Genomic DNA, 17122 nt, shown 5'->3' with positions numbered 1-17122 from the left:
AGATCTCTGCTGTCCGGTCTGTCAGGAAGTCTTTAGAGATCCTGTTCTTCTGTCCTGTAGCCACAGCTTCTGTAAAGCCTGTCTGCAGACCTGGTGGAGACAGAAACCATCANAAGGACATACACAAAATAAAACCAGCTTATATACATTAGCATGCAATACAGCTGAGAGGCAACAAGCTTGTTCGTGTTCATTCCAGTTTCTCTAGTTTCATTGAGAAAGCCTAATTATGGAAATAGATATCTTGTTTGCATATCGTAAATGTATGATCTTTCATTACTCGTGGGAAGAAGTTATAAATAAAAAGCCACTGATGGTGCCAGGATGTCAGGAAAAATAACTGCAATTAAGACTGCCGGCTCCATTGATTCTGTGCTGATGTACGGCTGCAGATTCTTTTGTAAAGCAGCACACGAGAACCACGCGTGATTCATACTTAAAGGTGGAGTAGGTACGTTTGAGAAACCGGCTCGAGATACACTTGTTGTTATATTCCATGGAATGCTCTTAACATCCTGATAGCAATGAACATTTTAAGGGCTTTGACAAAAAATCCATTGGTCATTTGTGCGTTCGTGTGTGTTGGAGGAGGGGCTCTGTAAGGAAGTGGCAGATTTTTTCCGGCTGTGTATTTTCAAATTCTAGCGCACTCGAGCTGGTTTCTCAAAAATTACCTACCCTACCTTTAACTGCTCAAAGAAAAGGACAACCACCACTTGATCTCCCTCACTCAGCGTGTACTCGAGGCTCATGTTTACAGAAGCAGAGCTCACTCTTCATCCAACCTCTACTTATTTTTTTAGAATGAAAGAGGCTTTCAGCAGGACACAATCATTTTCACGACACCATGGGGAAATACCATAGACTGTATATATAAAGGGCAATACCAATGAGAGGGAGGATTTTCTCTCCCACACGCTCTCCTTGAACATTAAAACGTGTAAACATGTCAAAGTAAAAGGCACAAAATACAAATATGAACCTGAAAATGAGCCTAATAGGGCCCCTTTAATAGAAACACTCTTGAGAATTCAGATTCTTCTTATCAGAGTGGTAAATAATGTATTCCAGACCTTAAGAGTTTTATAATTAATTTACAAACCTTCTTAGAAGATGATCTCAGATTTTATGTTTAATGAAAATAAGCGAGGCCCGATGTTGAAACCTTTTTGTTATTGGTGCTGCTGACAAGATTATGACATTGTCCTTTTTAAAGTACAGTTAAATGTTCTTTTCAAAGTTGGAGTTCAGGCAGAAGGAATTATTCTGGTTTAAGGCTTTCCCGCTAATCAACAGGGCAAGGTCCTTATTAAAAACCATTCAGAGGACAACCAGCGGGTGAGAAGACTCGGAGGGACAAAAGCAGACTTTACTGGCCTTCAGACTTGATCAGATCAGAGGACATCTGTTCTTCTGATCTGTCTCACAGTGGCCTCACAGCGTGGGCCGGAGAAACCACCGACTGCTCAGACAGTGTTTGTACAACAAAGCTGAACTAGGATTAATTCATCAAGTCTAATTTTGAAAATTCATTAAATAATTAGTGCTTAAAAATCAAATTCCGATATGCTGCTGGTCAGAGCTTTTCAAATTAAAGATTATACTTGGAGTTCTTAGTCTTCTTTCAAAAGAATTGTAAGACTTTTTTGTTTTTATGCTATCAGACTGCGTTTTGAGTTTTAACATGTCACTTTTGGCTCTGGTAAACTATAGTAGGCATTTGTTATTTATTGTGACATCATATATAGAGTATCAAATCATCTGACAACAGAATCTACAGATTAAAGTAAAATAATCACAACTAAATAATCGCTGACTATTAAAAACGTTGGTTTCGATAAAGCATTAAGTATGGGAGTTAATTTTTAGTGTTGAATCAGTCTTTCAATACACTTTAGAGATACACATTACAAAAGTATGTGTCTTGATGATAACACATAACAGCTAGGTTTAAATATTGGCGATCTTTATAGGAGGTAAGAGTGTACAAAGTGTGGCTATTGCCAACATAAAGCGTCCTCACAAACAGCACCTTCAGTTTTTGTTGTTGTTTGATTATTATACATTCAAAAACTAAACTGAAGTTCAAGATTCCAATTGTTATCTTTGAAACTTTTCTTAAAACACTTTTGAAAAATAACAAACCTAAAATCCATTCATCGACATTTCAGACCTGACTTATGGCAAAGTGGAACTCACAAAGGATTGCACATGTCTGCCTATATTAACCTCTCCTGTGTACATTTTTTCAAATCTGAGTAATTTGAGTTACCGGTACTATGTTTGAGAACATAATTGTATTTGGAAGATTATTTATTCTTACTGTCCTTTTGTATTGTTGTGTTGGTCAGATGTCTGCCTGTGAGTTTGTTGGCATTGTGCATTTTTTATGAGATATATTTCCATGAATTGCAGGAACAAAATTCCTTTTTCTCTGTGAAACACTCCTAATGCCAGATCAGGGCAGATGTTTGTGAGAGGATTGGGTATTTCAGTCAGAAAACACTTCAAACAGGCCACAATAACCTGTGATAATCACAGGAGATGCCTAAGTGCTACCTGCTCTCCGTATGGCCCTGCCTGTCAGTTCAAACTTAACCCAGGCTGAGAAGAAAAGGTCTGGGTCAGAAAAAGAAGAACATGAGGAGTAGGACTCTGAGGGGTCCAGTTAAAAGGCTGAAGGTTTGCAATGGGGTCGAGGATAAGAGGGCACAGGAGAGATATTCAGCTTATAGAAAAGGGTAAGCGACTTGATAGAAATAGAGACAGAAAATAAGTCAGAAGCTATTATGAGAAGTACAGATGAGGAAATAAATCCAAATGAATGAAATGAAGAAAAAGGGCAGGGTGTAGAGAGACATAATGGAGAGAGGGGGCTGAGAGAAGAGAGGGTTTAAGGGTGAAGGCCAGTGGAGGAGCAGCTCCACGTGGTAACATTTGCCTGGGCAGTTCTAGCCTCCATCACGCATGTGCGCACATCATAAAGCACAATATGAAATATTCACTCCTTCTGCCCCTCGACACAGAGTTTATTTTCGTTGCCACCAAGGAGGCCTGCTGCTGAGAAACTCAGCACTCAGCAAAACACTGGGAGGCTGGCAGGACAGGGAACTGGGCAGGAGATGGAGGAATGCGACACAGACGTTGTTAAGAGGTGTTAAGGGTGAGATAAAAATGTGCACAGAGAACAAGAGGAGGTAGTTACTGGAGTGGGTTAAGAGTGAGTTGCTGGGGGGATAGTGCAGCGCTGTACATGGTGTCCAGGCTAAGTAAGGTAACGAGCGATGGCAGACAGCCACTGCAAAGATCACAAGGTCTGCAGTGACATCGACCACACAGGGCATGTGATAATCAAGGCTGACATAAGCAGAGTTGAACCACAGTTGCATAAAACTGACCAGGAAAATCTGATATCTGACAGGAAGTAGTTGAAGGACAGCCTGTTCAGACACCAGATGTTAAGAGTAACTTGCTGTGTTTGTGGAAAGAGGAACTGGTGGGTCCGAACCATAAGAAATACAGCTGACCTGGATATGCATTTATATTGTTGTTAATAGGGCATCTGTAACCAGAATGTGACATTTTAAACACTTTACATTGTGTAACATAACCAAAAAAGCAATAAAAAAATAGCAAAATCTATTGTTTTCACTCAGCCCTTGTTCAAAACTACAGATATCTATGATAGTCTGCAAGCCAGTGGCCATCACTTTCACAGAATAAGATCAGACCAAACCTCCATCACAGTTTTAAAGTGAGCCAATACAAATGCATTTTCAACCCTCAATGAGGCACATTAAGCATTGCAGCGCACACCGCATAGCAGGATAGTGTTATAGTTGCATGCCCCAAACCTCAAATTAGGCATTAAACTATCAGTTCCTTATTCGGGTCTGGGGGATGTAAAAGGACCGCTGTGTTCAAAGAGTCAGATGACGAAGAAGACGACTAATCAGTATTCTTATGCAGGCGGGCTACAGCCTCCACACTCCATGTTCAGCCAGAGGGGAAGCGATAGGCCATTCGGTCAGTTATCTTTGGCATACACAGGAAGCTCTGCAGAGCAAGAAGAAGGCCTGTGTAAGCCTGGATATAACTGTGTGTGTGTGTGTGTGTGTGTGTGTGTGTGTGTGTGTGTGTGTGTGTGTGTGTGTGTGTGTGTGTGTGTGTGTGTGTGGTGGCATTTCTGGTCCCTGCAGACCCTGCAGAGTGTGAAGCTGTAGGGGTGGAAATGCTGTGGAAGTTGGTGGCTGTCATCAGCACATCCTGTCTACTGTGTGCTGGTGATGTCGAGGGGCTTGTCTCTTCCTCCTTCTCCTTCCTTGCAATGAGTGGTCATCTGGCTTTATTAATTAGTAATAAGAGACTTTATAACTAAATAATATGAGCAAGATTCATGTATTCAGACAATGATATCACCCCCAGTGCTACTTTTAGCAAGCTCAGATCCAGCATAGTATGACATCATTGGGATTTTCAGCCTGAGCAATCCAGCGCTGCTGCTACTTACCCACACTACAACCATTGATGAAAAGCAGCTACATCCGTAGTAGCCTTATGTGCTATTGCTAAATCTAAATTGTGCGCCTTTTACACTCAAACGCACCACTCATAGTGTGGAAACAATACGGCGACGTAGTTTCAGAGAATATGCTTGCAATTGTGACATAAAGTTAGTTTGTAACACAACTACATAGTCATAGACTGATGGTATACGACGGCAATGTGCAATAAATGAGCTCAAATGTGTTACTATGATGGAATAACTATCCAAAACACGACTAATAAGAGGTTATATGGTTAAGGAAAGTGGATTAAACCGTAACGTACACGTCATCTGTTGGTTTATTGTGCTGATGGTGCCGTTACATGTAAACGTTAATTTGCCGCTGGACCTTTTCTCCGTCCTATTCAATTTTACTATCAGTTTAGGTTTCAAGAGACTTACCCCAAAATGACCAATTCGCCGTATTTTACCGGGTCTTTAACGGGCACATCATCATCTCCGTCTTTTTTCGGTGAATTCATCAGACTGGACTGCTCCAGAAGAAGAAAAAAAACGCGTCCAATAGTGCTGAGATAAAACAATGCTAACACACTCCAAACTGAAGGGAAGTGATTCGGGTTGTGGTCTAATAATGTTTGGGCACAGTTTGGCAAAGTTTTTCTAGACTTCTCGCTGTTTGTTTTATTGTTTTAATCCCGTGAATGGGCATCTTTTCGTGGCTTTAATGCTAGTGTGTAGCTAGTTAGTATCGCAACATATCTGTTCACTAGCATAGGATACAACAACGGCTAACGGCGGGGAGTGGGGCGTACCATAATTTGTAGGGGTGGTTATTCAAAATGTAACTAGAATTTTTGTACAGAATTTCCTCTGCCTAGGGAATGTGTGTTTGTCAGGAGTTTCACACAACAACTATATTGTACTAGCGTTTTGGTTAATGAAATGCTTTCATATATTTAATATGCACATATACTTAAGCACAAACCCTCCTGTGGAACATAGAATGGAGGCAGCCTTGATGAGAAACTGGCTCCCGCTGATAGAATAAAATTAGGCATTTCGAAATCCAGAGGAAGTGTCCACATCCCTTGGCATGTAGAGCCGCACTGACACATTTAACGTTAAAGACCCAGACCATTTAATGTCATTTATGGAAAAACATACATCTGATCTCGTGGACCATTATGGAGTCTGACGTAATGAGATGCTTCGGGGGGTGTGGTGTAGATATAGGATTTGGGTCACCATTGCGCCCCAAACAAAACACCTTTTTTTCTTATTTTCGGAATTTAATGTGGGCGATGGGAGACAGAAATAGGCCGACTGCTCTCTTTAAACATGTTGCGAATGTTCCCACACTTCCTCACACTCTCTCTATCTCTCTCGCTCTCAATAAAACGAGTAGTGTTTATGAATTTGCTCACAAGGCTGTGACCACATGAGGGCAGTGCACCTCAGTTTCAAAGTACAACTTTTCAGTCTATGACGAAGTCAGTAAACTGTAACTATTTATGCAAATGCGTATGTCCACACATCTTGTTTACCACCCACTGTATTCCACCATACAGGTTTTCTGATGGTGTAATGCTTTGGGATTCAAAGGTTTAGAGTCAACAGTTGAGATATATTGTTGGGACAGCTGCCTTGTCACCTATTTGACTCAAGTTCCTCCAATAACCTGGTTGCTGTAAATTGTTCTTTGATGAGATAGAAAGCAAAGCCTCAGCTGCGGGCTTTTTGGACGGAGCCAGGGTGTCTGTAACATAATATGTTCCCTCTCCAGCAGCCCGGCTTTCTTTATCTGGAACAGTATCCTCCTCCTTCTTGGCAGGCGAGAGTAACATGTAGTGACTTGCATGCAGGGTAAGGAACATAGGCACCATGCATAATCTGCATGATTCTGCATTGTGCAGTGAAGTTTGTCCTTGCTATCGGGTGTGTTTCACTGTGCAAATGTACAGGTGTGAGTGTGACTGAGTGATATGATAAAACATTCAAATAGAAATGGCCGTGCCCCCTCTCCCACATTTCTGCATAGGAGACTGTTGAGGACACTGAAAGCAGGGATGACTCATGAATGAGTTTTAGCATAAACCAAAGCAAACAACCAGCCACACCCTTGATGCAACGACAGCCCACTGAGTAACTAATCAACCAACTGGAGTGCTGACTCACCTCATGAGGGTATAGAGTGGTACGCCAGTTGTTCTGTTTGTATCACATACTTTTCATGTGAGATACAAAGTAGAAACTGGATGGACCAGATGTGTGTGTGTGTACGTGTTTCAGTTAGTGTGAGTTTCTCTCTTTCCCACTTGGGATTAAGGTCACACCCTTCACACTCTGTCAGTGGCGTGCACAGACATTTATAGGGGCAGGTGCTCAAGAGGAAAAAAAAGGGCACCTTCTGAGTCGTCGTGGCGCGAAGCGTGCGGGCACCGAAATTGTGCGCTCCGAAATTGTGCGCAAAACATTTGCCGGTAATTTCCCTGGTGGAACCGCCAGCTGCCTTAGTAGTGTGAGATTTATTAAAGGCACATCTTGTATGTCGTAATTGCAAAGTGCACAACGAGACTAAATGGATGGATGCAAGAAAATAAGTGAAGTTATAGTTTAGTTTGGCATCTGATTTAGGGGATTAAACAATACACTCGTTGTATTTGTTACCTGGTGGTTACTTACTTGGTCGTCACTAGGGCACTTTTAATTGTGTTGCTGCGTGCTGCTGCACCACACACCCGCCGTGGCCTGTCTGACTGAGTGACTGACTGTCTGCTCTGCGCGCTGCGCGTTCACGTTGAGAGCAGGGAAGGGAGGGGCTGCAGCCAGTGCACGTACGGGAGTGCCGCGGGGCACGTGTGGGGATGTCTGACAAAATTACAACGCGCATTTGGGACATTGTTGTATATATTAGAAGCTTTTAATCCAGAATTGATCGATGTTACCATGAGCCACATACAGTACACTGTAAAAAAAAAAGAACTGTAAAAAACGAACTTTCAAAAGAGCACATTGCTGTCCAGAGGGCAAAACGGGCAGGTGCTCAAGCACTACTTAGAGTCTATGTGTGCACGTCCCTGCTCGACCGTTAGTCCCTGAGAATTGGCGCAGACCCGTTTTTGAGGCGATTGACAACCTTTTCCCACCCCGGCGGGAAACCATACCTTTTCACAATGGTGGACAGGATGACCCGCTGGCCCGAGGCCATTCCCCTCACCTCGACGGCATCTTCTGACATGCCCGAGCATTCATCGGTACATGGGTGGCGCGCCTTGGGACCCCGTCTGACCTCTCCACTGACCGGGGACCCCAGTTTATTTCGGAGATCTGGAACGCAGTTGCAGAGGATTTGGGGGTCAAGCTGCACCATACCACCGCCTATCATCCGCAGGCTAACGGCCTAAATGAGTGTTTCCACCTATCCTGGAAGGCAGCCCTGCGTGCCGGCTTGACTGATGATAACCTGGTGGATAAGCTCCTGTGGGTTATGCTCGGTCTCAGGTGCGCCCCCAAAGAAGACCTGCAATTCTCATCGGCGGACCTTGTGTATGGCCAGATGCTACGAGTCCTAAGGGGATTTCATTCCGGATGCCACTGTGCCCTGGTCTGCAGCCAGGCAGCGCTCCTCAATGCTGGAGACCGCCGGGACATTCACACCCGTCCCCACAGCAACCCCGCTGTCCGGGTGTCCCCCGGGCTACAGTCGGCGGATTTTCTCTTCATCAGTCACGATGCCCACCTACGGCCCCTTATGATGGCCCGTTCAAGGTCATCCGGCACGGGGACAAGGGCCTTGAACGCTGGTGGCAGACCTAAAACCGTGTCCATCGATAGGATTAAGCCTGCTCATGTGGACGTTTCCAGGCTGTAGGAGTTGGCTCTGCCCCCACGTCGGGGCCGTCCTCCCATGGACCGCCCCCCTCCCCCACCCCCTGTCGGGGTGCCCTCGCCTTATGGTTCTTGACATGATCTCATTTACAAGAATCATTGAAAAAGTTGAGCATACATTACATGTCATTTCTATTGGCACAAAATAAATATTATTTATTATTAAAACTTACTCATTTCGGTCTTTACTTACCTTTTTACCTTAGAATTTTTTTCTCCTCTAATAAGGTAGTTTTACTCGAAACATAAATTACTGGACGAAGGGTGAAGGAACTTGTCTCCCTGTTGACTTAACTTGTTGTAAAGATTCTAGTTGGTAGTTAGGGTACTTTGACAGAAGATCTAACTCCGACGTCCGGTTAACCACTAAGAATTTATGGACTGTTTTTCTTCTAGAATTACCGGACGTAGTAGAAATGTATTTATAGTATGTGTGAAGGGAAGTACGACGGTGAACCTCCGTGGGTTCACGGAGGTACGAAAGGACATTACGTTGGGAGTGTGGGTAGGTGAGGTCGGTTTGTTTTTGGACGTAACCAACATTAGTTTCGTTAGCAAAAGTACAAATTTCTCATAAAGTAATACAATTACACCTTTATTTGGATTCAAGTAAATATATGTCCATAATATCTGTCCTATACAAAGTAAACCAAAAATAGAAAAGAACTTGGTCATTTTCCCTTTTCATTATGTACAATCTCCTAAAACCTCGTTCCGCCGTCCCGCCTTTATTGTGGCTTCATTCAAAGTTTTATTTCAGGAGCAGGACCAGTTGCACCCTACATAATTCCTCTTGTTTGACGTGAAAAAATTCACAAAAAATTGAATAGTAATCTTCATTGTTTCTCTCTCGGCATCTCTGTCAGAAAGTACAGGAGAGAGTCTCAGATAAAACTATTCTGATCAAAAGGTTACAAGCCAAAATAAAACTTTCTATAACTAGGTATTGAGTTTGTGTTAGCTACCAGAGAATTGTTGGTATCAATCCATCTGCTCGTCAAAGTCGGAATAAACGGACGAACAACTCATGATAAAAGACACGTCACAGCTCTCTGCCCTCAGTTTTCCACCACACAGTTTTCTGTTTCGATCAGAACATAAAGTTGTACATTTGTTTTGAGTTCGGGCCCCCTTTGACTGACTGGCCTTTTGCCCTTCAAGGAGATTTCAAATTTCACAGGGTACGCCTTGTGTTATGGGGGTGGGTATCAAGGCACCCGACTTAATACAGTTGGTTGGTGTGTTTGGGGGGTCCTAAGTGGGTACTAGTTTTAGGAGGAGCGTAGCCCCTCCTTCCTGGTGGGCTTGGGCCGCTCATTCCTCTTGTCCCCGGCTCCTCCCGCCCCAGCGTCCACACGGGAGCGGCAGCTGTTCGAGGCTCCCGTTCCCAGAGGTGCTGTCCCCCTCCCTGGCCTGCCTNTCTCTAGTTTCATTGAGAAAGCCTAATTCAGTGTGAGAAAAAGTTTTTAGAGAGTACTTGTCCATGGACAAGTGAGTTTGGCAATTTACTTGTCCGAATTATTCGGACAAGTAAATTGCCAAACTCACTTGTCCATGGACAAGTACTCTCTAAAAACTTTTTCTCACACTGAATTAGGCTTTCTCAATGAAACTAGAGAAACTGGAATGAACACGAACAAGCTTGTTGCCTCTCAGCTGTATTGCATGCTAATGTATATAAGCTGGTTTTATTTTGTGTATGTCCTTGCTAACATTTTGTCCATCTTTCTCCAGGTACAATGGCTCTCTACCGACCGGAGACCGCGGGCGCAGAAAGAGCCGCTTCGCTCTGTACCGAAGGGCCAAGGCCAACGGTGTCAAACCCAGCGCTGTGCACATCCTCAACACCCCACAGGACACAAAGGTATGCGTGTGTGTGTGATGTGTGTGTACTGTTTTATCAGTGTGTAACATCCTTCCTGTGACTCCCTGTTGTCTTTTATAAATGTGCTAGAGGCAGGATGACTAAGCATGTTGACTGGCGTATGTGGGCTGTCTGTCCTTTTTGTTTGTAGTTTTTTGTGTGTTTCAGCCTACATACGGATGCGGGATTGTATGATGATTGACGCATGGTGATGAATAAAGATTTTATCACCATCATGTCATTGTCAAATGCTTCTGTCACGTCTAAGAATAAAGAATGAGGCTAATTACATTTAATATTAAATCCTATATTATTGACTTTGAACTCATAATATAAGTTTGATATGTGTTCTGTGATGAAAATGAAACACTCTTACAGAAGATGAGTGTTCATCAACTCTGCTTTTTGCCATTGTTGTTGCAGGCGGTCCACAGCAGGGGGCAGCACAGCATCTCTTTCACGCTGTCCCGTAACCAGACAGTGGTGGTGGAGTACTGCCATGACAACAGCACAGACATGTTCCAGGTAACCACAGAGGAAATCAACCAAACAGGGTCAACAACGGCTCGCTTTACAACTCTCCTAATCCTAGATTTGTGATCACGTGAACATTTCTCCTGAAATATGATGTTATGTAACGCCATCAAAGGAATTTCTCCAGTAGGAAGGTTATTTTGGTTCTGTTGTGACCACAAAGTGTGTAAATCTGTCTATTTTTATACACAAAGTCTGCTCTTAGAATAGTATCACAGGTTTATTTATTTTCCATCAACAATTGATGACGTATCTTTCCTACAAGGTGATAGAAGCCACAAGCGTGGAGAGAAAAACATTTCCATAAACACCATCAAGCTAGTGTAATTCTGAAAGTATGAATAACTCTGTAGTTAAATATACCAATACCAACGCATTGATTTGAATGCAGTTGGTTTGATGAACAGTGTCGAGAAATGCCAATGAACTACAATGACCCCCTGTCTGTGCTTTACCACGCAGATTGGACGCTCCACAGAAAGTCCCATTGACTTTGTGGTGACAGACACCTCGGGAGGGGGGAAGGAGGGGGAGGACCCCTCCATCGCTCCCAGCACCATCTCACGCTTTGCCTGTAGAGTAGTGTGTGAACGCAACCCACCTTACACCGCACGAATCTACGCCGCCGGCTTCGACTCCTCCAAAAATATCTTCTTAGGGGTGAGTAGACTGATGATCGCATGTTTCTGTTCAAATGTACAGTTTTTGAATCAGTTATTCAAAATACTCTGGTGTATTTGGGCCTTCACAGGAGAAAGCAACCAAATGGAAAAACCCTGATGGGCATATGGACGGCCTGACCACCAATGGGGTGCTGGTGATGCACCCGGAGGGGTTTCCAGAGGACCCTAAGCAGGGCCTGTGGAGGGAGATCTCCGTCTGCGGGGATGTTTATGCCCTGCGGGAGACACGCTCTGGACCCACCCGGGGAAAACTGGTGAGGCACCCTTTTGGTTATCTTCTCCTCCAGTGTTCATTTTTGTCAGCAATTTCGTTGATTTAGTCCTGTGTAAAAACTCCTTTTTTTAAGTCAACCCCAATCAATTATTTTGTCGGTTTAGTTAACATAAAGTAGGGCATTATTTCACAGTCAAAAGAAAACATAACAATTTTAATATGATTTTAATCAATGATAACTTTTCTTTATTTTTTTAGATTGTAGTCTTTATTGTATTCTCATATCAGACATTTTATTTTTTTTATTCTATAAAAATGTTGTATTATATCTTCAACAAAGTATAAATAAAGTTACGTATTGCATTTTGATATAATCACCATTAAGGTTTAATGACGTGGGGGCTCTCTCATCCGGAAAAAAAAAGGTTTTAAAATAATATTGTTCATAGTTTTCATTACCAGAATGACCACTGTCCATTTTGCTTTTTGCCGTCATTCAGGCTGTGAGGTTACAGCTGTTAGATCCTAAGCATGTGTGTGTCTGTGCAGGCGGAGGGTGAGAGCAGTGCGCTACGTGACGGTTCTCTGGTGGACCTGTGTGGGGCCACCTTGCTGTGGCGTACAGGTGAGGGGCTCATGCGGGCCCCCACCCTCCGTCACCTGGAAGCCCTTCGCCAGGAGCTCAATGCGTCCCGGCCCCAGTGTCCTGTAGGCCTCAGCACACTGGCCTTCCCCAGCCTGCCACGCAGCCACAGGTGGGAGCCAAAGTATGTTTAAATCCTCCTCATTATTTTCTATCAGGTTGTTTGTCTTGTTTCATCTTCAGTAGCCTGCCTATAAAAAAGCCTCAATATACGGTGGCAGCGCACAGCTGGTGATTTTGTAATGCTGACCCGAATGATAGCATGACAATGGGCCTGTCAAAAAGCTAATGGGATTTCTTTATTGGATTGGATTTTTTAATATTGCAGAAAAAAAGGCTCTGTGGCAAACACACATTTTTGATACTTGCTTGTCTTGTCTAGCAGCATAATCTCCACATTTTAGGACCACACTACATGATATTCTGCTGCACTTTACCACCGCTAAGCTGAAGTCGGACTTGTTGTGATGATGTCTAGAAGTCATTTAGCCATTTTTTCAACCACCATTTTCATAACACATAGAAGCTTTAGAAAATCATGAGACGATTATTTTCTGACGTGTTTTTTATCCTAAAAGTGAAAAATCTTGTTAGCCTGTGTTAACCACAGATTCCTTTAAAAAACAGTTGACCTCGGAAGTGCTAAAATGCTAACTTATTTCTATGTTTTAGGACTCATTCCTGCACCAATCTCTAGTGTTATAAGTTTAAATATAAATCACTGGTATTCACCCAAAGTTTGAAATACTCACACTGTTGATGTTTTGCTTCAGCCTTGAAGAGCGTCAGCCCTGGGTCTACCTCACATGCGGCCACGTCCACGGACGCCACGACTGGGGCCAGAGACCCGAGGGGGTGGAGATGCCGGGGGAGGGCGAGGTATCCACCACCAGGCGGGAGTGTCCCCTGTGCCGGACGGTGGGCCCCTACGTGGCCCTGTGGCTGGGCTGTGAGCCCGCCGTCTACGTGGACGCTGGAGCTCCCACTCACGCTTTTGTGCCGTGCGGCCACGTCTGCTCGGAGAGGACAGCCAGGTACTGGGCCGAGACCCCGCTCCCCCACGGGACGCACGCCTTCAGACCCGTCTGCCCCTTCTGCTCCAGCGCACTCAGCACGCCCGGCTGGACGCGGCTCATCTTCCAGGGCCCCATCGATTAGCCGCCAATCTTTGGCAAACCACTAACACAGTAACACAAAGATGCCTGAGCTTCATTCATGTTTCAAACGTGGGTCAGTGTTCAGTGGGGATAGGGAGTGGATCAGGAGTGCTGTTCTTTTCAACAGCAGATCTGCTTCTGGGTGGATCACTGACACTGTCCAGCTTTGTTACCGAATGCAGCTCAAAGCTAAATCCCTCCCCTTGTTCATCCTTTAATGCTTCTTGATTGGTGTAAGATCTTGAGAGTAGGTTGTTAAAACACATGATGGAGTGATCGATAGGGTCACATGGACAGTGTTTACTCTTTCAGGGAAGCTGCTTTTCCTTCCAACCAAACACTACACTGCTTAGCTAACAGCAACAAGAGAGGATTCTCATAACTAAAACTGTAGCTTAAACGATGCTGCTCTAACCCATTTTAAATTAATTCAACTCATGATGAAATGACCCACTAATTTTCCACTTTGTCACCCGAAACAAACAGATCTAAACCCTTTTATTTGACTGTTTCAGAAGCCATGTGTGAAATGACATGTAGCTTTTTGCACAGAAATAGGGAATGGCCTTTTTTACTCAGTTGATCTGCTGTCTTGCACGTCTGCAGCGCCTGTGTGTCCTTAACTCGGTGAAACCCCACCTCTTGCACTTCTTCTCGGCCTGACCTCGGACCACTTTTATCATCCCTAACACAATACTGTAATGCTGCAACTCATAAAACAGTTTTCATCTGTTCTCATCAAAAACTCCTTATTTTATAATATCATATTATATCTGATTCCCCTGTCCCCTGAACATCTTGCTGATTCGTCTGAATCCTGAGCGGGACATATTAACTGCTAATTGTGAATATGGGAGGTGAAATCAGAGTCTTTTAATCATAATTTTACGTTTTTAGTGATTAATACAGGGAATTATTAATCATTGTTAAAGTGAGTGTATGCAGTTTTTCCTCTTTATTCCTCATGCATCTTTTTAGTGTTAAATATATGCAGTGAGACCCCGTGTGTAGTACAAAGTTGGAATGAAAGCCTGCAGACTTCTCTGAAGGGAACACTGCGCCGTATGATCGCACCACTACCAGTTCTCCTCTTAAGGCCAGATCTATTCCGATAATCAAGCAGAGCGAGGATAAGCACCGGGCTCGGATTGAAACCGGGTAAAAAGAAATCCACTCCATAACTCTCTACAGCAATAATAGCACTCCCATAGATAAGCTAGATGTTGTGCTATGTTTAGCCAAGTGTGAGGTCGGTGGTCACTCTTGAACGTGGCTGAAACGTTTTCCAGGTTAAGGGCTCAACCAGAGATGTGTTCAATATCACAAATTGTTTTATTTCCAAATGTAGTGTGTGTGTGATGTAACCAAAGCGCTAGAATTGAAAGATGAGAAACAGAATCAGTGATTAAACAATTATTTTAATGTTTAAAGTATGTTTTTAGGCTGCAGAAGTCATCAAAGAGCGTCTTTGTGATGATTTGAACACACTTCTGGTTACTGAATTATGCGTAAACAGGGTCCATGTTAGTACGGTGGAGTGTCAAAAAGTTTGACCTGCATAACCTCAAAAGACAACCTTTTGTTTTGTTTTGAAGAAAAACTATTTTGTTAGGAAATGGGGAGGGATTTATTTGGGGAAGCGGGAGGGGATTATTTTAGATGTTCAGTGTTAAAAAACAACAACTATTTTTCTAACTGATTATGGGTTATAGTTAACCGTTGTTACTCAGTGTAAGCAAGTTCCGTATGTTTCTGAAATATTATCGTGTGGTAGTTCTAGGAGAGCTTGTGAGTGAGAAAAACATTGCCAACACTGTGTCCAACAAACACACACTTATATACACACCGCTACCGTAAAAAAACATTGCCCAGACAATGAATGTAGCCAAATACTCAGGCTATATTTAGCCTTCCCTGGTGCTCATATTGAATGGTCTATATTGTGATACTATTTTTGTAACTGATTATTATGGTGTAGCTTTGGTGGATTAGCTCAAGAGAGAAAAAAAAAAGTCAGATCATTTCAATAATAGCCTCAAGTGTGGAAGACGTATAATTGATAATACACACTCACATGGAACATTGTGTATAGTTTGCATGTGCTGAACGTACACACACAGTATGAACACTACACGTACACTTTGAAAAACTTTGCACGGTTGATCGCCAACCTGTTCTTCATGCTGAGAGCGTCTGTCGCAGACCAACATGTCTTCCGAGTCCTCGGCTGTTAAAACCTCAGAATTTCAGTTCTTTGTTTTGGAAGACCTCTCTATAAGAAAAGAAGAAAAAAAAAAAGCCTCATACTTGATAGATGTGTGACGTTTGTGAATGAGACCTAATCCCACTTTGTACTACTATGCTAATATCTTCCACCAAACAAACTCACTGCGGAAAGAAGTCCGCTCGTTTTAATCTTGTATTCACACCCATCGTGGTATATTCAGAGCTATTCAGAGCCAGATTTGATTTTCAAAATGCCATGTGAAGTCTCAATACAAGATTTAAACTTGCTTTAGTGCGGTGGATAACTTACGTAGTGTTGATAATTACTGTAGCTCAGGATCAGTGATTTCAGATTCAGAGCTGGCGAGGCCTGCTAGAAGACACTTTCAGTCTTTCTCATAGGAGAGTAACCATGTAATGTAAAATGCCAAATTGTAGAGGGCGTACTGTGGTGTAGTGCCACAGATCTAGCATCAGTCACATACGGGTCTTTAAAAAACAAAAGAAAGGAGTGGAGGCTAGGAAAACATCTCCATCAGCTGCCCTTTACTGAGCACGCCAAATACAGTGAATCCTGCTTTTCGAAGATTATATATATAAGGATAAATGTAACACCATTGGCATGTGGATGGAGAACCGTTGCAGCACCCTCATTGGCTTCTACTTTATAATCTGATATATTTATTTTAGCTAATCTCTTTACCTTTGCTTTGTTTTAGTATTAATTTGAACCCTCTTAGGGTTATAGATGTCAATATGCAATTTCCTCCTAAATAATTCTTAGACTTTTAGTATCGGTGAATTTCTCAGTATTTTAGGTTGTTTGATATCTCAAGTTACGTCATTAGCAGTTTTTTACATTTAAATTGTCCTTCACACCAGATGGCAACACCTCAACATCCTAACTCATCTTGCTATAGTTGAGTCAGTAGCTGACACGCAACACACAGCGTAAAAACCTCACCTCTAACAATGCATTCCTTTTAATACATCCGTGTTATGTACAGCTATTTTGTATTATTTTATATCATATTCTCCTGTAATCGTCCGGTGCACAGACAATCGCTATACACATGTCAATAAACCTGTTAAAAAGTTGAATTTGCTCTGTTTCTTTGCATTTTTGTGTAACTTCTTCAAGGTTTAAAATACTGTAGATCAGCATAATGTTGAGATTGTGTTTATTACATAAAATGCAGCTCATTGTGGTTAAATAAAAAGTAATGTGCCAGCAGATGGCGCTCTCTAGCTGCTCTGTATGTGATGGCAGGGCACTATGATAAGGTTGCTGTGAGTTTGCATCACCTCTTTAATGAAGCGTTTGAATGAGCAGTTTTGGCAGTCATGTTCATCACCACGCAAATGTGAGAAGATGCCGTAAATGCCTGCAAAATTACAGAACGCTT

At 42.9% G+C, this 17122-nt stretch overlaps 1 protein-coding gene across 1 annotated transcript; it reads left to right on the top strand.

Annotated features, from left to right (window-relative positions):
• The first annotated feature begins 324 nt into the window (after positions 1 to 324).
• On the top strand, positions 325 to 16804 carry LOC104956714 (E3 ubiquitin-protein ligase pellino homolog 2). Its single transcript, XM_010784245.1, has 9 exons — positions 325 to 380; positions 539 to 567; positions 5310 to 5313; positions 10130 to 10259; positions 10683 to 10784; positions 11256 to 11453; positions 11545 to 11730; positions 12240 to 12445; positions 13107 to 16804. The coding sequence occupies exons 1-9, from the start codon at positions 325 to 327 to the stop codon at positions 13489 to 13491; spliced, it is 1296 nt and encodes a 431-aa protein (XP_010782547.1). The 3' UTR covers positions 13492 to 16804.
• The last annotated feature ends 318 nt before the right edge of the window (positions 16805 to 17122 follow it).

Source organism: Notothenia coriiceps, unplaced genomic scaffold, assembly GCF_000735185.1.
Source record: "Notothenia coriiceps isolate Sejong01 unplaced genomic scaffold, NC01 NC01_scaffold00026228, whole genome shotgun sequence".
NCBI classification, from domain to species: domain Eukaryota; kingdom Metazoa; phylum Chordata; class Actinopteri; order Perciformes; family Nototheniidae; genus Notothenia; species Notothenia coriiceps.
This window is presented reverse-complemented; position numbering and strand designations above follow the sequence as displayed.